This window comes from Hemitrygon akajei, chromosome 3, assembly GCF_048418815.1.
Source record: "Hemitrygon akajei chromosome 3, sHemAka1.3, whole genome shotgun sequence".
Taxonomy (NCBI): domain Eukaryota; kingdom Metazoa; phylum Chordata; class Chondrichthyes; order Myliobatiformes; family Dasyatidae; genus Hemitrygon; species Hemitrygon akajei.
In genome coordinates, this window is record NC_133126.1 from 27,634,400 (window position 1) to 27,661,218 (window position 26,819).

At 45.6% G+C, this 26,819-nt stretch overlaps 1 protein-coding gene across 2 annotated transcripts in view; it reads right to left on the reverse strand.

The window, feature by feature from the left end:
* gsc (goosecoid) overlaps positions 1–18,030 on the reverse strand; it is a 38,252-nt gene extending 20,222 nt beyond the window's left edge. Inside the window, exons 1-2 of one of the 2 annotated variants that reach the window (XM_073039416.1) lie at positions 17,281–18,030; positions 9,253–9,636 (exon numbers count right to left, since the gene is read on the reverse strand). In XM_073039416.1, the coding sequence (XP_072895517.1) occupies positions 9,253–9,610 (358 nt within the window). In that variant the 5' untranslated portion in view covers positions 9,611–9,636; positions 17,281–18,030. Of the gene's footprint in view, positions 1–9,252; positions 9,757–17,280 lie in introns of those variants that run through there. The other variant, XM_073039415.1, reaches the window with a different exon arrangement.
* Between the last annotated feature and the right edge of the window lie 8,789 nt (positions 18,031–26,819).

The window sequence follows — 26,819 nt, forward strand, 5'->3', positions numbered from 1 at the left end:
GCCAGACTTACAGAGAGATGTTAAGACCATAAGATATCAGAACAGAATTAGGCTATTTGGTCTGGTCTGCCATTCCATCATGGCTGATTTATCATCCCTCTCAACCCATTCTCCTGCCATCGCCTCGTAACTTTTGACGCCCTTACTAATCAGAAACCTACCAACCTCCATTTTAAATATAGCCAATGACTTGGCTCCCACAGATGTCTGTGGCAATGAATTCCACAGATTTGTCACCCCCAGGCTAAAGAATTTCCTCCTCATCTCTGTTCTAATGGGACGTCCTTCTATTCTGAGGCTGTGCCCTCTGGACCCTTTCCAAGCACAGCATATCCTTTCTTAGAAAAGGGGTCCAAAACCGCTCACAATACTCCAGGTGCAGCCTCACCAATGGCTTCAGCAGCTTGGGATGGTTTCCATTGGATCACAGGAGAATGAGTGGTGATCACAGAGGGCAAAGGCTCAAGGTGAGTGGTGGGTTTTACTGGGAACCTGAGGGGTAACCTCTTCACCCAGAGGATGGTCAGTATATGAAACAAGCGGCTGAGAAAGTAGTTGAGTAAAGGTTTGCACTATTTATTATATTACATATATATTTTATTGTGAATAAAGTCTATTTTTGAAATTAGAAAATGTCAAAGTTTGAGGCAGGTATGCTAACAATATTTAAAAGACACTTGGACAGAGAAATGGGTAGGAAAGATTTAGAGGGATAGGGACCAAATAATCATGGTCAGCATGGGCGTTGGGCTGAAGGGCCTGGTTATATGCTACACAGTATGATCTGTGATTCTGGGACACTACAGCCAGAAGGAAGTCACATGGGCCATCTCAGAATGCAGAACACAGGAACAAGCTCTTCATCCCAGTCTTTTCACTGATCCCGAAGTTGAACTAAATTAAATCTCTTCTGCCTGCACACGATCCATTCCCTTCATATTCATGTGTTTATTGAAAAGCCTTTCAAATGCCACTAGTGCATTGCTTGCACCATTACATCTGGCAACCCATTCCAGGCACCCAGCACTCTGAACAAAAAAAACCTACCCTCCACATCTCTCTTCAACTTTCCCCTCTCACCTTAACTGCGTGTCCTCTAGTGCTAGACATCTCTATCCTAGGAAAGAGATTCTGGCTGAATACCCTGTAAATAATACCCATTACTCTATAAAGTTCTGTCAGGTCACCCTTCACTACGGAGAGAAAAAACAATTCTGGTTTGTCCAACCTCACCTATAATCCAGGCAGCATCTCTTCTACACCTTCTGCAAAGCCTCAAATCCTCCCTGTAATGGGGCAACCAGAACTGACAGCAATAGTCTAAAGTGAGGGCTAACTGATATTGTATACAGGCGCAATGTGATGTCACAAGGTCAGTCAGCAGACTGTGATTAACTGTAGTGAGAAGAGAGCGTGGCATGAGAACTTTGGCATCTAATCAAGTGTCCACAATCCTTCGCCTCTCTACAAATCACCATCATTTCCAGGTAAGGCCAGATCCTCAGCCACTTCACTGACACCACTCGTGAACCCCTCCAGCATGTCACTCTGCTCCACCAGCAGTCAGTCCTGGGAGGCTGTAAGCAGACATGATAATGAGCTTCAAAACGATTCAGACAGGCACAAGAACGTGAGGGTAATGTGGGGATTACCACATTGTTGTTCTCTCCTCCCCTCTTCCCATCGGGCACTAGACACAAAAGCCTGAAAGCATGTACTACCAGGCTTAAGCACAGCTGCTATGCCACTGTTATAAAGATTTAACAATTAGCTTCATTTATCATACTGTACATACATTGAAACATGAAATACTTTGTATCAATGACCAACGCAGTCTGAGGATGTGCTGGGGGGCAGCCTGCAAGTGTCACCGTGCTTCTGGCACCAACATAGCACGTCCACAACTTAGCAATGCTGACCCCTACGTCTTTGGACTGTGGGAGGAAACCAGGGCACCCAGTGGAAACCCCCATGGTCATGGGGCAATGAACAAACCCTGCAGAGAGCGGCAGGAATTAAACCCCAATCTTACAGCCTGTGCTGGAAAGCATTTATACTAACCACTACGCTATCGTGCTTCCCCTAAAAACATGGAACGTTTTGTGAATGTTCATGTTAAATGTACTTGTACAACTATTAAATAGTTTCCTAGTATGATATCAAGGACTCTTGACTTCCCAATCTACCTAGTTGTAACTTTGCCCCTTGTTTGCCAGTACTGCACTTTCTCTGCAGCTGTTCCACTTTATCCTGCATTCCGTTGTTGTTTTACCTCGTTCTACCTCAACGCACTGTGTTATGATCTGATCTGTATGAACCGCATGCAAGACAAGCTTTTCACTGTATCTCGGTACATGTGACAATAATAAGCCAATTCCATTATCTGGACCATGTGCGGGCAGATGGGATGAGTTTCATTTGGCATGGTCAGCGCAGACAAAGTGGGACGAAGAGCCTGTCCCTGTCTTGTGCTGTACGTCTGCCCTGATCCTTCACTCCGTGCCTCGGGCACTGCCTCGTGCAAGTACAAAGTAACTGAGCAAAGCCAGGCATGTGTCGGAGTGAAGAGGAACAGTGTGAAACCGTAGATCAGACACAAGAAAGATTGCAGATGCTGAAATTGAACCACATGCCAAAATTGCTGCAGGCAGGATTTTTTGTGCGTTGCTCCAATCAGATTGTTTTTAAAACCAAAATAGAATCAGAATCAGATTTATTATCAGTGACCTATGCCATGAAATTTGCTGTGTTGCAGCAACAGTCCAGTGCTATACATAAAATATACTATAAATTACAGTAAGAAATATATATAAAAAATAAATAAGTTGTGCAAAAGTAGTGAGGTAGTGTTCATGGGTTCCTTGTCCATTCAGAAACCACATGGCAGAGAGGAAGAAGCTGTTCCTGAATCATTGAGTGCGTGTTTTCACACTCCTGCACCTCCACCTTGATGGTAACAATGAGAAGAGGGCATGATGTTGACAGCGGGGGTCCTTCTGAGGAATCAGCTTTTGAAGATGTCCTCGATGTGGAAAGGGTTGTGCCCATGATGGACTTCCTGAGTTCACAACCCTCTGTGGCCTTTTCTGATCCATCGCAGTGGCCCCCTCCATTCCAGCTGGTGATGAAACCAGTCAGAATAATCTCCATGGTACATCTGTAGAAACTTGGTAGAGTTTTTGGTGACATATCAAATCCCCTCCAACTCCTATGTGTCTTCTTTGTAATTGCATCAATATGTTGGGCCCCCGATAGAGCTTCAGAGATGACGCCCAGAAACTTGAAAACGCTCACCCATTGCTACTGCTGACCCTCGATGAAGACTGGTGTGCGTTCCCTCGACTTTATTTGTACAATACCTTTTCATTCTTACATTTCTAAACGCTGTGTTTAGTGCTCAAAAGCATTATTTAAACCATTAGCACTGTTGCCACTCATGTGGCCCCTGGGGAGGTAGACTATTGCAATAATTGAGGGGCTTCTCACCTAAACTGGCCCTTCCCTCTCCAGTAGCAGAAGAACCCTGTACTGTGGTCCTCCCCCACCGGTGGCTGCATCAGGCTTCAGTCTGTGCCTGGCCTGGAATGTGCGTGTCAGCAGCATATCGAGGTGCTGGCAGACCAGAGGGCGTTCCTCACTGAGTTTATTCAGATCAGCGTGCCGACTCCACCAGGGTACGATGAAATCATAGGGAAACAGCCCCTTCTGGTGGTCAGATGTCAGAGTGTGCGTCACCAGCACAACCTCACGTTTGCCCCTGCACTCTGCATGTGCTGGTGATGAATTTAAGCTGCGGGATGCTCACATACCTACTCCCTGTTACCAAGCTGGAGTAAGAGGGAAGGGGGGAAGGAGAGGGAGAATTATCCCACTCCCACTTCCCTCTTCCTCTCCCCACTCTGGCTCCCCTCTTACCTCTTCTCTTCTCCTCACCTACCCATCACCTTCCCCTGGTGCCCCTCCTCCTCCTGTGGTCCACTCTCCTCTCCTATCAGATTCTTTCTTTTTCAGCCCTTTCTTCCATCTATTGGCTCCCAACTTCTCACTTCATCCCCTTTCCCCTTCATCCACCCGCCTTCTCCTCATCTGTGACCCTCTAGCTTGAACTCCTTCCCTTTAGCCCACCATCTTATTCTAGCTTTCCACCCCTTTCTCTCCACCCCTCGTGAAGCATCCTTGGCCTGAAACACTAACCGTTTATTCCATTCCATAGATGCTGCCTGACTTTCTGAGTTCCTCCAGCATCTTGTGTGTGTCACTCTGGATTTCCAGCATCTGCAGAATCTCCTGTGTTTCAAATCAGGCATCGTTCTGCTCATCAATCATCTTATCTAAGCAGTCAACCAGATTTAAAGCATTGGGCCCACTATTTTTCACATTATATGTTAATGATTTGGATGACAGAATTGATGGCTTTGTAGCTAACTATATAGATGATACAAAGGTAGGCGGTGGGGCAGTTAGTGTTGAGCAGGGAGTCCACAGGAGGATGTGGGCAGATTCGGAGAATGAGCAAAATGGCGGCAGATGGAATACAGTATCCGTAATTGTATGGTCATGCATTTTGCTGGAAGGAATTAAAGCGTAGACTATTTTCTAAATGGGAAGCAAATTCAGAAATTGGAAGTGCAAAGGGTCTTGGGAGTCCTAGTGCAGAATTCCCTAAAGGTTAACTTGCCGGTTGAGTTGGTAATGAGGAAGGGAAATGCAATGCTAACAATCATTTCGAGAGGATGAGAATATAAAGGAGAGGGTGCAATGCTGAGGTTTTATCGGGCATTGTTCAGACTGTATTCGGAGTAGTGTGAGCAGTTTCGGGTTGCATATCTATAAAAGCTTCTGCTGGCATTGGAGAGGTTCAAGAGAAGGTTTATGAGGATAATCCCTGGAATGAAAGAGTTAATACATGGGAAGCATTAATGCCTCTAGGAGGCTGTATTCACTGGCGTTTAGAAGATTGGGGGTGGGGGATCTCATTGAAACCTATGGAACTCTTTGCCATAGATGGCTGTGCAGGCTGGGTCATGGGTACATTTAAAGTGGAGGTTGGTAGGGTCCTGATTAGTAAGGGCATCGAAGTTATGGGGACAATGGTATTGAAAGGAAAAGTAAATCAGCTGTGATCAGATGCTGGAGCAGACTCGATTGGCCTAATTCTGCTCCATGTCTTATGGTTTTATGATTTTATGACAGATCATCGATCCTGTTAACCATTTTCCCTCCTCGGATGCTGCCTGGCCTGCTGACTATCTTCAGTACTTTCTGATTTTGTTTCAGATTTCTGGCATCTGCATCTACTTTCCTTCTACCATCTGGTTCTTGAAGCAATCTCCACATCTCTAATCACTGCCTTGTTATAGCTACACTGTGACCACTTTGCACTGCAATTGACTTAGTATTGTTGTTCTAATTGTGCTCTTTAGAGTCATAGAGTAATACAGCATGGGTACAGGCCCTTCAGCCCAACCAGTCCATGCTGACCACACTGTAGTTCCAGTTTCTTGTGTTCAGCCCATACCCCTCCACGTGCCTCTTAAATGATACCATCATACTTGCCTCAACCACTTAGTCTGGCAGCTTGTTCCAACACCCACCACCCTCTGCGTGAGAAAATTGCCCTTCAGATCCCTTTTAAATCTTTCCCCTATCGGCCTAAATCAACGCCCCCTAGTTTTGGACTCCACTACCCAGGGGAAAAGACTGTCCAACTTAGCTTTGCGTCCCAGCCTGGCCAACCTTTCCCTGTAACTCAGGCCCTTTATTCATAGTAACTTTCCTGTAAGTGTACTCTTTCCGATTTAACCACGTCCTTTCTATAGTAGGGAGACCAAAACCGTACAGAGCATTATTTGTATAATTTTTTATGTTTTTCTTGTGAGCGTTGTGTCTCTGATGCTCTGTGCTTGTGACGCTGCCGCAAGTAAGTTTTCCATCGCACCTGTGTACACACGTACTTGTGCAGATGACAATAAACGCTATCTGAATTAATTTATGTTCATCCTTAACAAAATCTCCTCGATCGGTTGATATTTATTCAAACGCTCTGTCGGGTCATTTTTCTTTTTTTAAAAAAAAGCGACGACATTAGAAATATTTCCAACTCAACGGGGCGATTCTCAAATCAATAGGGTTTTGAAAGATTCGGACCCTCCGCATTCTCCTCACTCACCTCTTCCAGTGGCCTGGGTTAGAAACCATTAGCTCCCCCTCACTTAATCTATCCAGGCCTCATTACAACCCCATTGCAGATTTAAGAATTCTACCAAATCAATTTGCTACTTCAGGTTAAATTCAGTTATTTTTCAACCGCACACTGTAAATTACAATTTGATTTATCTGGTTCTCTTCCGAGAATTGCGAGAACTAATGAGACATACCAGCAACAACACTCACGTTCGTTTCGTGATATCTGTCTCTAATTCTAACTCATTCTGAAGTGTGATTACATGCCCGCTTCTCGGGGAGAAGGTAAAGGATCAATGTTTTATGGCCAATTTCTTCCCCTCTGCCATAAGATTTCTCAATGGTCCATCAACCCCTCAACACTACATCACTACTTCTCTTTTGCACTATATAGCGTTCGTTTTCTGTAATTATGAATTACAGTATGTTTATATGCTGCTCAGCACCGCTGCCACAAAAGTAACAAGTTTCACGATATGTATTTCAGTGACAGTAAACCCGATTCTGATTTAACTATTACAGGGAGGGAGGAGGTACAGGGGCCTGGTGGCACACACTCAACGCGTTAAAAAGAGCTTCTTTCCCTCCGCCATCAGATTTCTGAACGGGCAATGAACACAAGAACTGTTACTCGCTTTTTGCACTGTCTGTGCGTGAGTGTTACTGATCCTGATGTTGATTTAACTATATTACAGGATCCCCTTTATCTGCCTGCAAATTGCGTTTTTCCCCCCCACAGCCGTTGTAATGTAGTCGTTAACACTTTCACGCGTTGCTTTTATGTTACCTGGCTGTAGTTTGTGTGTTGTGTCTTTATATATCACATGCCGAGTTTGTTTTAAATTTCCTCTTCTGCAGGTTTTCAATATCCACGTTGCTCTCACACACGGCGCTGATCGCCCTTGGTCAACAGATTCCTACTGCTGTCTTTCACGTTTAATTTTGCCTCGTGTATTGATCTTCGCTGATGGAGTGTTCGCGGGTAATGTTTGCTCTGTTGCGCTATATAAATTGGTCTCGAACTGAGACAAAACTTGTCTGACAACCTCCTGGAGTTTCACTGTGTTCTCACCTACTCAGACGGGATTACCCTGCCCAATGTGAGGTCTTATTTAAAACCCAAACTAATGGGTTAAACCAGCAACCACAATCACATTCGTTTAATTATGTTTATTTCTAATTCCAACTAATTCTCGCCGTGTTAATTAATTCTCCCCCCTCCCTCCTTAAATTCAATATTGTCTCCCAAGTCTTAAACGTCAGGAAATTGTCATGGGTATCCATTATAATCTAACCTCTCTCGGCGACCCGCATTTGGTCAGCTCTCGACCCTCATCCCGGGGCCGGGGGAGCCCCTCGACACCGTTGGGCAAAAATACCTCACACACGAAGTGTTGGAGGAACTCAGCCAGTCAGGCGGTAGCTACGGAGGGGAATAAACATTGTACGTTTTGGTCAAAAATCCTGTGTGTGGCTATACTTGTGGATAGAATAGTACAGCATCGAAACAGCCCCCTTGGCCTATTTAGTCCATACCGAACTATTAATCTGAATAATCCAATCGATCTGCATCCGGATCACAGCCCTCCATATCCCTCCCATCTACATACCTATCCTAATTTCTCTTAAATGTTGAAATCGAGCCCGCGTTCCCCACTTCCGCGGGAAATTCGTTCCACACTCACACCTCCCTCTGAGTTAAGAAGTTCCCCCTTATGTTCCCCTTAAATATTTCACCTTTCACCCTTAACCCATGACTTCTAGTTCTAGTCTCACCCACCCTCGGCGGAAAAAAGCCTGCTTGCATTTATCCACAAACTCGGGGATCCTTGGCGCACTTCGCTCTATGTTTCGACGTACACGTGATAAATAAATCTGAACCTTGAGTTTTAGCTGTTTATGCCCCTCCATAGATGCTGCCTGGTTTGCTGAGTTCCTCCAGCACTTTGTCCGCGTGTTGCTCAAGATTTCCAGCATCTGGTGTTTATGATTTAGGGTCGGAGAGCGCGCCGGTTTGGCGTTTCGTGGATCAATCGATAAATATTTCTCATGTTCATAGCTCAACAGAGAATGGAAACCAACCAGAATTTTACCTTTCACATTGGACAGCTAAATGAACACCGCGCTGCGTAAGGGCAAACGTTTATACTATTACTCTGGAAACAAAGAGAGGGTTCGACCTGTAACATTAACCATTGTTGGTTCAGGCAGATCTGTACCCACCACTTTCTGTTTGTTTTTAATTTCACGTTATCGGAAGCTGACACCATTGATACATGCACAAACACGTTTAGTATTTTGATGGGAGACGTATCGAAAAACATCGAAATACTAAAAATGAACATCCATTTTAAATCGATCCAAATACACATTAAAATTTCAGAATCGGGTTTTCTGTCGCTGACATATGCCGTGAAGTATGTTGTCTTGCGGCAGGCGTAAAAAAATATTCCAACTATCCTACAATAAGAAATTTTAAAAATAAATGAAGAGTGCAGAAATATAGCCAAATATTTCATGGACCGTTCGGAAATCTGATCCGCAGATCTGATGATGGTCCGTAGTTTAGAATTCTCTCAACCCCAAACAGAGCTCGGTGATTTCTGGCCTGTGACGTGTGAATATTTCTCGTTATTATTGTCACATTATGATGATTGCCAATACTATCTGTTTAAGGTGAGTGGAGGAAAGTTTAGGGGAACGTGGGGGTAGTTTTTGTTTGCACAGAGAATAGTGGGTGCACGGCACGCGATGCCTGGGAGGGCTGATAGTATAGGAACTTGGACATTGGCATTGACATTGGACATTGGGGTTATATAGGAGAGTCTGGCTGTGGAATGGGTTCATAGTCGGCACAACATACTGTTCTATGTACCGAGACACAATGAAAAGCTTTCGAATGCTTTCTATCCAGACAAATCTTGGGTTTTGACAAGTCAATTTCCTGACACGTTTACAACAAAAACGCCCCAGTCCCGCGCTTAACCTTCCGAGAAAGTAGGCTGAAAGCGCGCGTAAAGCGAGTCTCCCTCCGCCTGAACATCATACAAAGTCAGCGAGTGAGTTTACCTGGCGGCAGACAGGAGCAGTGTTGAGTGTTCAGCGGCTGGCAACTGGGCACGGTGCTGCAGCACGACACCCTGGTCGTGCCCGGGACGTAGTAATAATTGTAAGCCATCCTCGAACCCCCGACTGCCAGGCTGGGATGTTGAGGGGTCGGCGCTGGCGGAGGAGGAGGCGGAGGCGGAGGGGCGACGGCCGGAGTATAGAGCCCCAGGTACTCCGTACTGGCACAGACCGTGTCCCCGGTGATGCCAGGGTACGCGGGCAGCGGAGCGGTGTGGAGCCCCGTCGAGTCCTTACAGTGAGACCTGCCTCCTGATAAAATACTATCGATGCTGAACATCTCCGCCGGCATCACCAACATCCAATGGAGGACCAAAGAATTCCGTCCTTGTGAGTAAACCAAGAGTTAAATCAACTTCCCAAAAATACGGTTATATACATACTCTACTACACGATTCAACAACTTGGCAAACAAATTCAGATTGTGGCAGGAAGCTGGGACTCTTTATCACTACTCCTACTGAAAGGGTGTTCACGGGGCTTTATATGCACATAATCCACGTCATGGATTTTTTTAACCCGTTGCTTATGTAATTGGAAGGGAAAACAAGATTTCTCTGGTTTTAATACCCCCTTCCTTTTTTTTTAATCTCTCCCCTTCTCTCTCTCTCTCCAGGATCCTCTGCTCCCCGGATTAAAGAAATTAACTACGATGTTTGCACCTCCCGATTAAGCGTTAAAAGGCTTTGTAATCGGGATTTAAAGCAACCCCCAGTGCCTTCACCAGCGGCCCCTCCCCGCCAGCAGCTAATTACAACGATTAATCCGATTAGTGGCATAAACCGGTTTACAAACACTCCCCATTCGAAGCCCCAACTTCTTTAAATCCCCTTCAATCATAAATCTTCTTCCCCCCCACCCCCGCCATCTCTCTCCGCAAACCCAAAGACAACTCAGAGGCCTTAACTTGAAACTCTTTCAATGTTTGTGAGCACGGATTTAGCAAATGGTCTAGCGCCAGTGACAACGTGTTCATTAGACAGTGGCAGTTTTTCTATTATATTTTAAGATTGTTTTAATTATTCGATTGATCTTGAGTCTTACAGTGAGGGTTTGTTCGGAGTTTTGCAAGAAAACGTAATACTTTGCTGTACAAAAGTACAAACCCGTTTTACACCCCTCTCCCCACCAGAGAGCCCCGCTATTCGATTGTCTATTCATCGCCTCAACGGGATTTATCTACAAGATCCACACCTACATCATAAACAAATACATTTTAAATTGTATTTGTTTATAGTATAGGTAAGTGGATTTTAATCATAGATAACTGTAAATAGCTAGCTGCCTTATAATAACATATATTTACCTAATTACAGGCACATTTATTTCCGCACGTCAATCGTTCTTTGTCCACTTGCATACTGATATATCTATCTATAAATTATCTGTGCGTTCTCAATGTGCCTTGAACGCTGTTGCAAGTTTTTCCATTGTACCTGCATCTCACCGTAATTGTACACATGGCAATGAACTCGACTTGAGCGATTGTCATTCTCCCTCCATCTATCTGCTTACCTGTCTGAATTCCTTCAGCCTTTCGCTTTCCCTCCGTCTGCCTCTCGCTCAGTCTATTTCTCTATCCATTCTCCCGTCTCCCTTTGTCTGCCTGTCTCCATCTCTCCTCTTCATCTCTTTCCCTGTCTATCTACACGCTCTCTCTCACTCCCTCTCTCTCTCCCTATCTGCCTATCTATCACTTTATCCATCTGCCTTTCTATCTACTCCATCCATCTCTTGCTATCAGAATATTTATATCAGAATCAGGTTATTACCGCTATTTATCTGTCTATATATTATGTTATCTATTTCTCGTTATTTATTTATCCATCGTTTCATCGTTTCGCTATCCAATTATTTAACGTTTTATCCTATTTTTCAGTCTTTCTATTACTCATCATCTATCTAACTGCAACTCCCCCCCCCCCCCCCACCATCTGTGTCTTCCATTACCTCTTTATCCATCGACCCTTTCTCCTGCCCACCTGTATGCCCGGCCCTCCATTCCTCCGCTGGTTCGGCCGCAACCTCCCCGCCAGGAAACCGCCTTTCCCCGGCCGTTTCTGTGCAGAATTCCACGGATAACTTTAACGCTCTAACTCCGTTCAAATGCCGCAAACGCGGAGAAACACTCGCCGCCGCGAAGTTAAATCTAAAATTGTTTTATATTGCGTTTAATTCGTGAAAGCATTATTATACCGGAGAAGAAAAATAAACGCCTTAAATCAGGCGATAAATCCGAGAAAGGAATTCATTAAATAGAAATGAAATCAACCTTTTATAACCGTGGATATCAAAGTAAAAGGTGGAAGTATATTTTATTATAAAAAGAATTAAAAAGGATAATTTGACGAACATAACCGAAATTATTTCGGCGAGGAGTGGTTGCTGAAAGGGGTCTATGGAGAGTCTAAGAATTTACACAGCCTCAGCGCTAAATGAGGCAACCCCAGCCATTTGAAGTTAAACACTGAAGACAATAAAAATATTTTATTTACAATCATTAATAGCAAAAATCAACAGACGGTTATAGGAAGTCAGGTCAAGCAGCATCCGTGGGGAGGAGGTGTTGGTTGAAGTTTTGTCTTCCTCCAGCAGATTAGAGTATATATTTGCTGCAGAGACCAGAGTCTACAGTCTCTTCTGTGCCTGATAGCAAATAAACAAGAGTCTCCACAGTTCATCGCCGAGAAAAGCGGCATTTAACACAACCTGAGTTTACGCGAAGGTTTGACTCCTCAGGAATAACTGCACCTCACCTCCCTCAACGCTGAACTGATTCCGCAACCTGTGACTCATGTTCTCAACGTGATTTATTACATTATTATTATCATTTTGTGCAGTTAATCTTCTTTTGCACATTGGTCGTTTGTCCGTCTTTATTCGCAAATAGTTTTTCATTGATTCTGTTGTGTTGCTTTGTATCTGCTGCGTATGCCCGCAAGAAAATGAATTTCAGGGTAGTATGTGGTGACAATTTACGTTGAACTTTGAATTTATCATCGTGAATTTAAAAATTCGCATTATAATTCCATAACAGACATGGGTTAAAGTATTCCGAGTTTCTCGTCGAGATTCCGCCCATCGACCGCAGAAACTATTACCAGAGTCACCCATGTGGGAAACATTAACGGATCATTCACTTGTGTTTTATATTCAGGAAACGGGTTTCACACTGTTTTACAAACCACGAGCAAATGACCCCAATAATCCCTCCCCAGGATCCAATGGATCTACTAAAGGACTGGAGGAAAGAAAAACTCTCTGCGAACCGATATGATGGACAGGCCCTTCGGCCCACAACGTCGTGCCGTGCTAATTAAGGTAATGATATCCAATTAAACGAGTTTCGTTCTGCCTGCACATGGATTCTCTGTTTGTTCAAAGCGCCTCTCTCCCCAGCAATCACTTCAGTGAACACATTAAACAGACGATACAGAGTCATTCATATTAACACACACACACACACACACACACACCGACAAAATGCTGGAGTGACTCAGCAGGTCAGGCAGCATCTATGAAGGGGAAGAAATAGTCGACGTTTCGGGCTCTGATCGACGCCCGAAATGTCGACTGTTTATTCCCCTTCATAGACGCGGCCTGACCTGCTGAGTCACTCCAGCATTTTGTCGGCGTTACTCTGAATTTACAGCATCTGCAGAATCTTTTGTGGTTTGCCTCACACCTATTCACAATAGGGTCCTTCAACACTCAGCGATCAAACAGCAAGCGCGTACAGGCGTGGATCTCAGTGTATTCCCCTCCACAGGTGCTGCCTGAACCGCGGGGTTCCTCCAGCACTTCCTATCTGTTCCACACGTATATTCATACATCCCAGTTTATGGCGATAATAACACACGCTTCGCTAATTCACGCGTGCAAACAGAGCTCACAGTCCCGCACGCCTGATTGTGATCATAAGAAACAACGCAGGAACGGTTTGAAGTGGCGCATTCACGCCCGGTCGGACACTCGGATGCAGCCAGGTTCTCGCACGAATCCGTTCAGTCCATCCTTCATCCGCACGCCATCACTCCTAATGTCGACGGACCGAGCAAAGAAACAAAAGCGGGAGTCGGCTAATACGGCCCTTCCAATCCATTCTACCACACAGTTACACTAGCTCCACTTCTCCGCACTTTCCCCAAATCCTTTGACAGTGTTAATTCCCCAAAATATACCTGTTTAAACAGACATTTTGTTCGCGCACTTTCGATAGTTAATGTAAAACGCAAGCCCGTGAGGCTTTCTCCTTATCTCCCGAGCCAATCCTTCATCTTGTTCCTTAACCAGACACTTGGACGGGTGCACGGATGGGAAAGGTTTGATGGGATAGGAACCGAGCGCAGGGAGGCACCTTGCTCAGCATGGCCGAATTGGACCGAGAAGCCTGCTCCGCACTACACTGCAGTTGTGGGATCTTCCCTTTCCCTTTCTGCAGCGGCGACCACCTATCGAAAATGCAAGCGGACCGTTACGCGTGAAAAGTGTCTGTTTCACGTCTTGTCTCGTTTACACGAACCCACATTCCTGAGGTCGTCCACGCGCGGAGTCACACCGCGATGTGCGCGTCACATCAGTTTACAAGTCTACTTTTATATTCCCATTTGAGTTCAGGTTCTTGGAGCGCAGCCTTGTCAAACTTGACCTGGTGCTTGTCAAGCTCGGCGGGTGTGCGTCCCACAGGTAGAACAGAACTCGACGGGAATCCTGACGGGAAAATGGGGAATTCAGAGCAGGACACGGCGAAACTGTCGAAGCGGACAGATTAAATTAATTTGTACTTTTGTCTGCTCTTTGATTTCAATCACATTGACACACGGAATTATCCACACGCGCGCGTGCACACAAAGTGCACACTACTAACACGTTGCTCACGTTGCCACTCACTTACGCATTGTGCTCACTACATCTCACTCACGAACACGCACGAACTGTACACACATACTACCACACGCTGCACACTACTAATCACCATCAAACACACACTACGGGCACTACCTCCCGCACGCATTGTGCACAGCACTACTCACACACATACACACACACACACACACACACACACACACACACACACTCACACACACACACACACACACATACACACACACACACACACACACACACACTCACACACACACATACACACACACACACACACACACACACACACACACTCACACACACACATACACACACACACACACACACACACACACACAGCTGCTCTCTCTCACACATACACCGTGCTCACTACTACTCACTCACAAACACATGCACACACTATAGACACCTGGTTTACTATACTGTATCCACACAAACTCGAACACATTCACTCACTCACGGGCGTGTACTCATACACAAACACATACATCCCCAGCGCTGACGCATATAATATCCAAATATATATATATATATATTTACTGGTTAAAACCTGTAACTTGAGGTAGGGACTTTTAACTGACGCTCTATACGATGCTTAGATGGTTACACTGGGCCCAGATTATATTTCACACTTTCGGGATTACTCACGTCCCTCTCTTCCGCCCAATATACAATTTTAAACCCAGTGTCTGGGTGCCGCATTGCCTTAAACCGCGTAGGGCGATATCCTGTAAGAAGTATCTCGCTATCGCCTGTCTGGACCTTACAGGAATTCGCACCCTCACCTGTCCCCGATTCACTCAGCAAAAGAGCAGGCCCTTCGGCCCATCCTACTAGTAATTAAACACCTAACTACATTAATCTCTCTGCCGACACAAATTCCTATCGTTCCGCTCTCAACATCACTATGTGATGATCTAAGAGCTTTATCCTGACTCCACCCCGCCTGCGCATGCCCTGCATCCATCCACTTTACACATCTCCTTTGCTTTACACACAGCTAAACAGAGATCTCTGTCAAATCTTTGAGAGATGTCATGTGAACCTTCCTGCATGCTCCCGCTCACCTTAGGCTCAAACAGAAATCCCAGCGTGTACCCGCGTACACTAGTGTAAACGTGTGTGTACCCACTTACAAACTCGGTGTGGTGTGTCCCTATCCTTCGCCGCTCCGCGCCGGCCTGATTACAGACGGAGATAATCGACAAAGCCCAACGTAGTACAGGAGAGGCGTTTAGTGCCGGACTGTGAAGTGTTCCCCACCCGAGGGTCTGTGGAATCCCTGTCTGGGCACAGGGAGACGGCAAGTCTCCATACGGCACATCCATTCAAAAAAAAACACAGGAGATCATTTGTTCATATACGCAGTTTAAAAATAAAACGAGTCAATCCCACGTGTGGTAAAGCCAAACTAAGAAAGAGGCATTCTCCATTCTCATCGCAGGATCAGTATTCCACCCAGTGAGGTACAATACAACGGTCAAAGTGCGAACGTGTGTGTGTGTGTGTGTGTGTGTGTGTGTGTGTGTGTGTGTGTGTGTGTGTGTGTGTGTGTGTGTGTGTGTGTGTGTGTGTGTGTGTGACAGAGAGAGAGAGCGAGGGAGGGGGAGAGGTGAGGGAGAGGGGAGAGGTGTGGGAGAGCGCAAGAGTTTGTGTGTGCGCGCGAAAAGGCAAAGTGCACGCGTACGTGTACATTGGAGATAGGGTCAGCATGAGCGAAAACGTGTATACGTGTGTGTGTGTGTGTGTGAAGGAGAGAGAGAGGGGGTAATGAATACGTGAATATGTCTGTGACAGAGAAGCCAAACGTACGAGTGTGTATATGAAAGAGAAGGCAGGCGTGTACACGAGTGTGCGAGGGAAAAGTGAGGTAAGTATGCATATGTGAGTGTTTGTATCTTTAATGTGTTTCAGAGGAGGCGGGTGTGCATGTGTTTGGGAGGGGGGCCAATTGTGCGTGTGTGAGAGAACCTGTGTTTGGAGATGTCTGGTGTATGTGTGTCTGTGAGAGAGTAAATAAGTCGGCGAGTGTGCGTGTGTCATTTGGAGGGAGCTTCTCTGTCATATTCACTCACCGCCGTCCTTCAGCCCCAGAGTTTGTCTGCCCGGGGTTTACCTTCTCTCATGTCCCGGGTTACCGCAGTTTGCACAGATGTAAATGAACTTTGTAAAGGCGGCAACGCGGATTTCCAAATTAGGTACTGCGTGGCTGGTCTCAAACAGAAATCGCGAGCAAGTAAATTGCTTGATGTTTGAGAAGGGGTCAAGATTCCGCGTGTAGCCCGATTTTTAACAGTAAGCGTGAGTGGAAGGAATCGAACATATTGACCGCGTATTGGACTTCAATCGCTGTTAATGAGTTTCAAAACATTTCTGCAGATTTGGTTATCTGACCAACTCCTCCAGTGGAAAACTGCGTTGCATGTGTTGCAATCCGGTTCTAACTGCAGTACTTGAGACGCAATACCCGGCTAATTTAGACGCTAGCAGCAGTTTGGAAAAAAAAACACTTTACCAGGTAAAATTAACTAGCTCTTGGGGAGTTACATTGTTTGCAAAATTGTGCTTTTTAGAATAATACAAAGGACGCTCCACATGTGTCCCAACATGGAAAATTCCGATTATTCCATGAGATTGAAACGGAGATGGGGGTTTAAACAGCGTTGATTATATTTAAACATTGTTAATTTATTTTAGGGGATTAGACAGGCCTGCAGAGGAAGTGGAGGTGAGGGAGGTGAGTTGCCCGGGGGTTGGACAGAGGGAGAGAGAGTGAGAGGGAGAGAATAGTTTACGAGGTAACTTTTAGCAATATGCTTTTCGACTGATTGCAAGGAAAATGGAATAGACCACATAATATTTTACTTACGTAACTCTAACAGAGAGACGCGCATATTTTCACTGTTTATTAGTTTTGTTTCTGAAGGAGATATAACAGGTTCATCACTAAAGTTCGATTGTTTTGACAAAAGTTAATTTATCTTTGTAAGGCAGCTGGAGATCAGGGTAGATTTCTTTCTTTTTGCGCGTGAGGTCAGTCACGAACGATCGACTGAATGCAAAAGAAAACGTGAATTTTGTACTTACCCAGCAGTGGACAGGCGGTAGTGAGCAGGCCGATGTCTCGCCCCTCGCCCCGCGAGAGACCAGCGCTCACCCCCGACCGCTGCCCTGTGTCCGCGATGTCCAACGTAGCTCCGGGATACTCAGACGATAGTTCGCTAAAACCGTGCCTTCTGAAGCAGGCAAAGAGATTCTTCCTGAAGGCGGAAACGGGCTGAGAGCAACTCCCCAGACCACCGAGCCAGGCAGCGTTTGGCTGGATTTGCCAGTTCGAAACGATTAAATCGGAGAAGTCGGCGATTTGGTTAAAAGTGGAAAGGCATGGTCATTTTCGAATCAGAACTGAACGAAATACGAGTTTATACCCGGCCCCATGAATAAATACAAAACTCAGGGGCACTCTGCTCCAGCAGGGAATCTCTCTCTCTCTTTCTCTCTCTCTCACACACACTCTTTCTCTCTCTCTCACTCCCCCTCCCTCCCTCACAGTTTCGTTCTCTGTCGAACGCGGGCACACACACCGCCAGCGAGATGTAAGACGCGACTGCAGAAACCGACACAATGTTCACCGTGACACAAAACCGCAGTGTTCCAAAGTTTAACAGCCCAAACACTGACGGAGACAAAATAAAGAATTTTTGGGAATTCCATGAACACAGGAGAGCTATTGAATACGATTGTAAGGACTATATTACAACGGAACTTCTAACAATGTTTAAACAGTACGCAGCCCACTCCCGATGATTCGTTATTTTGCTTATACAGGATTATTCGCATTTTCTGTATTTCTACGGGAGCGAAAGGTGTGCGGAATTTCAGTGAAAGTCCCCGTCCCCTCCCCACCCCCGCTGAAATCCTCTGGTCAGTGACCCAGTTCGAACTCAGCCCTGCCTATTCGTCACCCCGCTGATTTTACAAAAGGTGTAACCTCGGCCACAGTAACAAGTACTTTTCATACAAATAACTTTAATGGGTCTCACATCTTTTATTTTAAGTAAAGCTAAAATAAAAGCTACAGACGTTGAATAGTCTGAACTAAAAACAGGTCACTCTCGAAAGCTTGGCTCGGGCATTTTGGTCGGCACGGACTAGTTGGGCCGAAGGGCCTCTTTCAGCGCTGCTTGACAGGATGACTAAAACGAGGCAAAGGATGGAATAAATCTATGTCAATTTGGACTAGGGGATTAATGGATCTGTGGCTAAATTTGCTGAAGATAGGTGGAGGAGCGAGTAGTGTTGAGGAAAAGAGAGCCCGCAAAGAGACTTGGATAGTTTAGGGGAATGGGCAAAGAAGTGGCAAATGAAATACAATGTTGGAAAGTGTATGGTCATGCACTTTGGTGGAATAAATAAATGGATGGGGAGATAATTCAAATGCAGGATACAAAGGGACTTGGCAATCCTTGTGCAAGATACCCTAAAGGTTAACCTCCAGGTTGAGTCGGTGGTGAAGAAGGTGAATGCAATGTTGGCATTCATTTCTAGAGGTATAGAATGTAAGAGCAGGGATGTGATGTTGAGGCTTTATAAGGCACTCATGAGTCCACACTTGGAGTATTGTGTGCAGTTTTGGGCTCCTTATTTTAGAAAGGATATACTGACATTGGAGAGGGTTCAGAGAAGATTCACGAGAATGATTCCAGGAATGAAAGGGTTACCATATCAGGAATGTCTGGCAGCTGTTGGGTTGTATTCCATGGAGTTCAGGAGAATGAGGGGGGATCTCATAGAAATATTCCAAATGTTAAAAGGCCTGAACAGATTGGATATGGCAAAGTTATTTCCCATGGTAGGGGAGTCCAGGATAAGAGGGCACGACTTCAGGATTGAAGGACATCGATTTAGAACAGAGGTGCTGAGAAATTACTTTAGTCAGAGGGTGGTAAATCTGTGGAATCAGCGGCTGTGGAGGGCTGAGATAGATAGGTTCTTGATTAGCCAGGGCATCAAAGGGTATGGGGAGAAAGCAGGGGAGTGGGGATGAATGGAAGAATTGGATCAGCCCATGACTGAATGGCGGAGCAGACTCGATGGGTCAAATGGCCGACTTGCGCTCCTATATCTTATGGTCTTATGGATGGAATAAATAGATGGGAGGACCTGTATTCCCAGAATGATATTCCTATCATGTAAACATAATTACACATTATATTTCAGTCACTTTCATTCAAGACTGTTTAATATCATTTCCAGTGATCAAGTGTAACGGAGAACAAATAATTGTTACTCCCACTCGCAACATCACCATAAGACACAGGAGCAGAATTAGGCCATTCAGTCCATTGAGTCTGCTCCGTCATTCTGAGTCAGCATCACAGTAAGATACTGTAAATAACACAATCAATATAAACACATAACATATACATTGATTGATTGTATGTTACGCTAGGCACAGGAGTAAGGTGACTCCCTGCTCCTGTGGGGTGTGGGGGGTTGACTGCCTTACTGCTTGAGGAAAGAAACTGTTTTTGAGAGGGAAGTGATGGACCAGCAGGAGGAGATAAGTCCTGCTGAAAGGTCCCGGTGCCGAAACGTCACTGACTCTTTTCCATAGATGCTGATGCATAGATGAGTTCCTCCAGCAGTTTGGATTTCCCAGCATCTGCAGATCTTCTCTTGTTTGAGGTCCTGATGTGGATCCTAATGTTAAAGTTAAAGCCTGTCCTGAGCCTTTGTGGCTCATCAGGCCAGTGTTTATGCCAGTTTCTGTGGCGTGAAGCGACTGAGAGTACGAGACTGCCCCCCCTCCCCCCCCCGGATAGGACGTCAGTCTATCGCGGGGTTAACCCCCAGCATTTTGCTGGTACCCATTTTCAGCTGGGTAGACTGGAGCAATGAGCAATGCTCAAGGACACAACACGCTGCCTTGGCTGGGGCTCGAACTCACGACCTTCAGATCGCTAGTCCAATGCCTTAACCACTTGGCCACACGCCACACTCCTTCCTAATGGGACTGGGACAAAAAGTCCAAAAGCAGGGTGGGTGAGATCCTTTATGATGTTACTGGCCCTTTTCTGCTGCCTTTCTGCACATATAGGCTGGATCTGGTGATGCATTGGGCAGTTTTGACCACCCATTGTAGAGCCTTCCCGTCTGCCACAGTGCCGTTTCTGTACCATGCAGTGATGCAGCTTCTTAGGGTGCTCTCTACTGCGCATCTACAGAATGATGTGAGTATAGATGTGCATAGCCCCGCTCTCTTCAGCTTCCTCAAAGTCGAGGAATTAGTGAGCTTTCCTGATTGTGTAAAATCTGTTCTGGCACCATGAGAGGTTGCGTGAGATGTGTGCCTTCAGGAGTGTGAAACTGCTCGCAGTTTCCACTGCCGATGTAAAGAGGGGTGTGAGTGATGCGAGTTCTCCTGAAGTTGGTAACCATCTCCTTTGCCTTGTTGATATCGTTATTGCCTGGCACCGGGCCTCGAGCTCTTCCACCTCCTCCCTGCAGGCCACTCTTGACAATGAGCTCCAACACAGTCATATCACCGGCAAACTCGCCAATGTGGTTACCCCAAGTACTTGGCCGGGCAGTCATATGCGAGCCAAGTGTGCAGGGTTCAGCACAGAGCTCTGGGAAGCACTCGTCCTTGAGGCCCAGCAAGGGCCTGAGTTGTAATGGTAAAGTTGAAGTCAAAGTAAATTTATTATCCAAGTACTTCGATGTCACCATATACTTCCTGCCGCTGTCTGTAAGGAGTTTGCACGTTCTCCACGTGACTGCGTGTGCGTCCTCCGGGTGCTCCAGTTTCCTCCCACAGTCCAAAGATGTACCGGTCGGTGGGTTATTTGGTGAATGTAAATTAGGTTGGGGTCGAGTCGGAGGTGGCTGAGTGGTGTGGGTCAGAAGGCTGGAATGGCCAATTCCGTGATGGACCTCAATGAATCAATAAATAATAAATACAACCTAGAGATTCATTTTCTTGCAGGCATTTACAGGAAAATAAAGAGCTACAATAGAATTAATGAAAAACTATATGTACACAGAGACAGACAAGAAAACAATGTGCAAAGGAAGACAAACTGTGCAAAAATAAATAGATAAGTAGTGCTGAGAACGTGAGGTGTCGTCCTTGAAAATGAATGCCTTTTCCCCAGGGTAGCGGAGTCCAAAATTAGGGGCATAGACTTAAGGTGAGAGGGGAAAGATTTAGAAGTGACCTAAGTGGCAACTTTTTCCCACGGGTGGTTAGTAAACGCGATGAGAAAGTGTTGAAGCAGGTACAAAGGTATCATTTAAGAAGCACTTGGACAGGTATGACACTGCTGGAAGCTGGCTGCCAAACGCTGCCTGTCCTGGGATCGCAGAACAGTGTATGAGCTTGGGTGGGAGGAACAGGGATTGGTTTGCTATTCACACAGAATGCTGGAGGAACTCAGCAGGTCAGGCAGCATCTGTGGAGAACAGTGTACAGTCTACGTTTTGGGCCAAGACCCTTCTTCAGGACTGAGAGGGAAGGGAGGGGGAGACGCCTGAATTAAAAGATGGGGGGGGGATGGACGGTTAGCTGGAAGGTGAAAGGTGAAGCCAGGTGGGTGGGAAAGGACAAAGGCTGGAGAAAAAAGAATCTGATGGGAGAGGAGAGCGGACACCAGGAGAAAGGGGAGGAGGAGAGTACCCGGTGGAGGAGGGGGAGTAGTGACAGGCAGGAGGGAAGAAGTAAAAGGTCAGAGAGGGGAATGGTGGTGATGGGGGGAGTGGAATTTGGTTCACCGGAAGGAGAAATCGATATTCATGCCGTCCGATTGGAGGTTGTAATGCTGCTGCTGTTTAGTCGCTTGGTATGTTCTGTTTTGTTGCGTTCTGAGTTATTCTGATGAGAATCGTGAACATGCTTTGTCGGAGCTGTAATGTGTGCTGACACTTGTGAGCACATCCCCGGGTGTGTTGGTTGTTAACGGAAGTAATGCATCTCACTGTACATTTCAATGTACGAGTGATAAATGAGTGTGAATCTGAATCTGGAGCTTGGGGCTCGGAGGGCAACGTGCCCAACGCTGAAGTTAGGACTATCTGGGTGGACACTGTAGCTGACGTGGAGAGGTTAGGCCAAATGACCTGTAACTGTACTCTATGATTCACTGACCCTTTCAGCCTCTGTTGTCTATTTCTTCATGTTCCAGTTTTGCTCCTTTGCCCCCCCTCACACACATCCCCAGCCCTCACTTAAAGACTTTTCATCTCTTAATGCTCTTCTATTTCTTCTCTTGAAACCTCCCAGTTCCCTGAACTGAACCATCAGCACCGTTAAAGGCATTAGCTTTACTTGTCACATGTATATTGAAACATGCAAATGTCACCATGCTTTAAGAGGCAACGTAGCACGTCCAAAGCTCACTGACCCTAACCCTTACACCTTTGGAATGTGGGAGGAGACCGGAGCTCCCAGAGCAAACCCACGGTGGGAAACTTTGTCACATGGTGCGAGCAGAATCATCTGCAGCTTAATGTGAAAAGACTAAGGAGCTGGTGGTGGACCTGAGGAGGGCTAAGGCACCGGTGACCCCTGTTTCCATCCAAGGGGTCAGTGTGGACATGGTGGAGGATTACAAATATCTGGGGATACGAATTGACAATAAACTGGACTGGTCAAAGAACACTGAGGCTGTCTACAAGAAGGGTCAGAGATGTCTCTACTTCCTGAGGAGACTGAGGTCCTTTAACATTTGCCGGACGATGCTGAGGATGTTCTACGAGTCTGTGGTGGCCAGTGCTATCATGTTTGCTGTTGTGTGCTGGGGCAGCAGGCTGAGGGTAGCAGACACCAACAAAATCAACAAACTCATTTGTAAGGCCAGTGATGTTGTGGGGGTGGAACTGGACTCTCTGACAGTGGTGTCTGAAAAGAGGATGCTGTCCAAGTTGCATGCCATCTTGGACAATGACTCCCATCCACTCTATAATGTACTGGTTAGGCACAGGAGTACATTCAGCCAGAGACTCAGTCCACCGAGATGCAACACTGAGCGTCATAGGAAGTCATTCCTGCCTGTGGCCATCAAACTTTACAACTCCTCCCTCGGAGTGTCAGACACCCGGAGCCAATAGGCTGGTCCTGGACTTATTTCCACTTGGAATAATTTATTTATTATTATTTAATTATTTATGCTTTTATATTGCTATATTTCTACACTATTCTTGGTTGGTACAACTGTAATGAAACCCAATTTCCCTCGGGATCAATAAAGTAGGTCTGTCTGTCAGACTCCCTACAAACAGTGGCAGGAATTGAACCCAGCACATCCTCGGGCTGTGTTGGCTGTTGATGCATTTCACTGTATGTTTTGATGTACCTGTGACAAATGAAGCTAATCTCAATCTTCAGGTCAAGCAGCACCTATGGGATGAGAGACAGAGATACTGGTCTTAGAGTCAAACAGAATAGACACTGGCCCACCTCATCCATGCTGACCGAGATGCCCTTCTAAGCAAGTCTCATTTGCCCAGGCTTGGCTCACATCCCTCTAAACCAGGGGTTCCCAGTGCCTTTTATGCCTTGGACCACCACCATTATCCAGTGGGACTGTGGATCCCTAGCGGGAGCCCATGCTCTACACTTTCCCGATCCAAGTCTCTGTAATTGAGTAATAGAGTACAGAAACAAGCTCTCTGGCCTACCTGAGCTGTTGTACTGGTGAGTCCCATAGACCTACAACTGGACCGCAGGCCTCCACAGACCTCCCTTCTATCCAAACTTCTGTTGAATGGTACAGTCGAACCCCCATCCACCACACCCACTGGCAGCTCGTTCCACACTTGCACGACTCTCCGAGTGAAGACGTTTCCCTTCAGGTTTCTCTCAATCATTTCACCTTTCGCCCTTAACCTTTGACTTCTAGCTCCAGTCTCAGCCGACCTGAGTGGAAAAGGTCTGCCTGTATTACAGGAAGCACCTTTTGTGCCAGGTCTGTGAATCTCAGAGCTGAGCAAAGGACGCCACACAAAATGTGCAAATTAGTAAGGACTAATCCCAGGAAATGAGCAAACATCTCCACTCGGGGGTGGTATACCGGTGCAGAGGGTAGAGCCACTGCCTCACCGCACCAGAGACAGCAACTGCAGAGAGTTGTAAAGTTAGTCAGCTCCATCATGGGCACGAGCCTCTGTAGTATCCAGGACATCTTCAAGGAGCGGTGTCTCCAAAAGGCGGCGTCCATCACAAAGGACCCCCGCCACCCAGGATATATACCACACAGTATGTATGTATTTACTGTAAATCATTTTTTCCTATATTATCATGTATTGCATTGCAGCTCTGTGGGTAACTTCACTCACCTCAACACCGACGTATGGACTCACCTTCAAGGGCTATGCAACTGATTTATTTATTTTTATGTGTTTTTTGTATTTGCACTGTTTGTCTTCTTTTGCACATTGAGTTTTTGTGTGTGGTTTTTCATTAATTCTATTGCGTTTCTTTGTTCTACTGTGAATGCCTGCAACAAAATGAACCTCAGGCTCGTATACAGCGACATACGCATACTTTGATGATAAATTTACTTTGAATTTTGAGGCAGTGTTGAGGAGGACAAAATGCATCGGTGTTAGCTATCTTAAATAGCATGTTCGTAAGCCTACAAGGGAAAACACCATCTTATATCTGGCCCTGTGCAGTGAGACAGGTAAAATTAACAAGCTTGTAGCTAGGAGCCAAACTGCTGGAGGAACTCAGCAGGTCAGTCAGCATCTGTAGTGGGGAATAAACAGTTGACGTTTCAGGCCAAGACCCTTCTTCAGGATTGGAAAGGAAGGGGGCAAAAACCAGGATAAGAAGATAAGATGGGGGATGGGAAGGAGTGCAAGTTGGAAGGTGATTGGTGAGATCAGGTAAGGGTAGGATGGTTGGGTGACGGAGGAGGGATGAAATGAGGAATTGGGAGGTGATAGGTGGCAAATGTAGAGGGCTGAAGAAGAAGGAATCTGATAGGAGAGGAGAGTGGACCAGGGAGAAAGGGAAGGGGAAGGGGTACCAGAGGAAGAGGATCCAACACAGAGGTTCTGTGTCAAGGAAGGGAAGAATTAAGTACGGGTGGGAGAACTGAGTCCATTTAATTTTCAAGGATGAGATTGTGTGTGAATTAGAGAATTGAGAGGGAGTCAAATATCTGACAGAAGAAAATTATAGAAACAATTACAAAAGACAGAGAGAGAGAATGAGAAACTGGATCGATTGGAGAACTGATGGGGAACAATTCATTGTAGTCAGGATAAGAATTATTTCCAAGAGAAGTGGGGTGGGGAAGGGTGAAGGGAGAAAAAAGAGAGAGGAGAGAGAGAGGAATAACAAACTCTGCCTTATCTGGCTTGAGTCTTTGATGTTGCTCCAACAGAACCCAATATAAATTTGAGGATCAGTTCCCACTTCCTTCCTGGCCTTTTAACATCCCCCAGTACCCCAGACTGCTTTCAACAATTTCAGATAACCAACCGTTCCAGCTTGTGTCAGAATTGGCCATTTCTGAAGGAAGGCTATCATCTTAAAATGTTAACTCAGCATTTCTCTCTCTCTCAAAGATGTTGTTTGTTTGTTGGGCATTTCCAGCAGGTGTAGGAAATATCTGACAATTCCAGCATTCTTTGGTGTCTCTATCAGTCTTCTATTTACACCTCCTTCAGAGAGACCAATTGCAATCTGCAGGCCGTTCCCTATGCCCCTCAGCAGGCACCATCACCATCTGTGTCACTCAGTCTCACTTAGTCTCCAGCCGACCACAGACAAACCCAATATTCTCTCCAGTCTTCCCCTTCTCTGTAAGGTAAACCTGATTGGTTTCAAGCTATTCCTCAATGTGATATTGATTCTTGAAAGATCATTGCTAATGCCTCCACAGTTTTTTCAGCTACCTCTTTCAGAAGCCTGGGGTGTCGTCTATCTGGTCCAGATGACTTCTCTACCTCCAGACCTTTCAGATTCTCAAGCACCTTCTTCCTAGTAGTAGCAACTGAACTCACTTCTACCCCTTGACACTTTTGAACTTTTGGCATACTGCTAGTGTCTTCCACTGTGAGGGCTGATACAAAATACTCTTTCAGTTCATTCACCATTTCTTTGTCCCCTATTACTACCTCTCCATTATCATTTTCCAGCAGTCCAATATCCACTCTCACCTCTCTTTTACTATTCATATATCTGAAAAAACTTTTGGTATCTTCTTTGATATTATCGGCTAGCTTGCCTTCATATTTCACCTTTTCTCACCTTACGGCTTTTTTTAGTTGTCTTCTGTTGGTTTTTTTTTAAATTAAATTTTTAAATTAGTTTTTCAAAACATTTTACAAAATTAAAACCCCCAAATCCCAGTGAGGAGCATTAATACAGAGCAAGGTTAAGCATACAATAACAATATGCTACAAAGGAAGAGAATTTAACAAAAAAGCACCTAAATTAAAGACAAGTGAGTTTAGTGTCCTCCCCAAACCCCACAACACAAGAAAAAAAAACAATTCCAGACCAACCACCACACAATATAGAGAGTATAAGTCCAGACAGTCAAACTCCCAGACTGTGAATACACTTAGCAACAGAGGATAATAATGCCTACTACCAGAAAAAAAAGGGAGCTGAA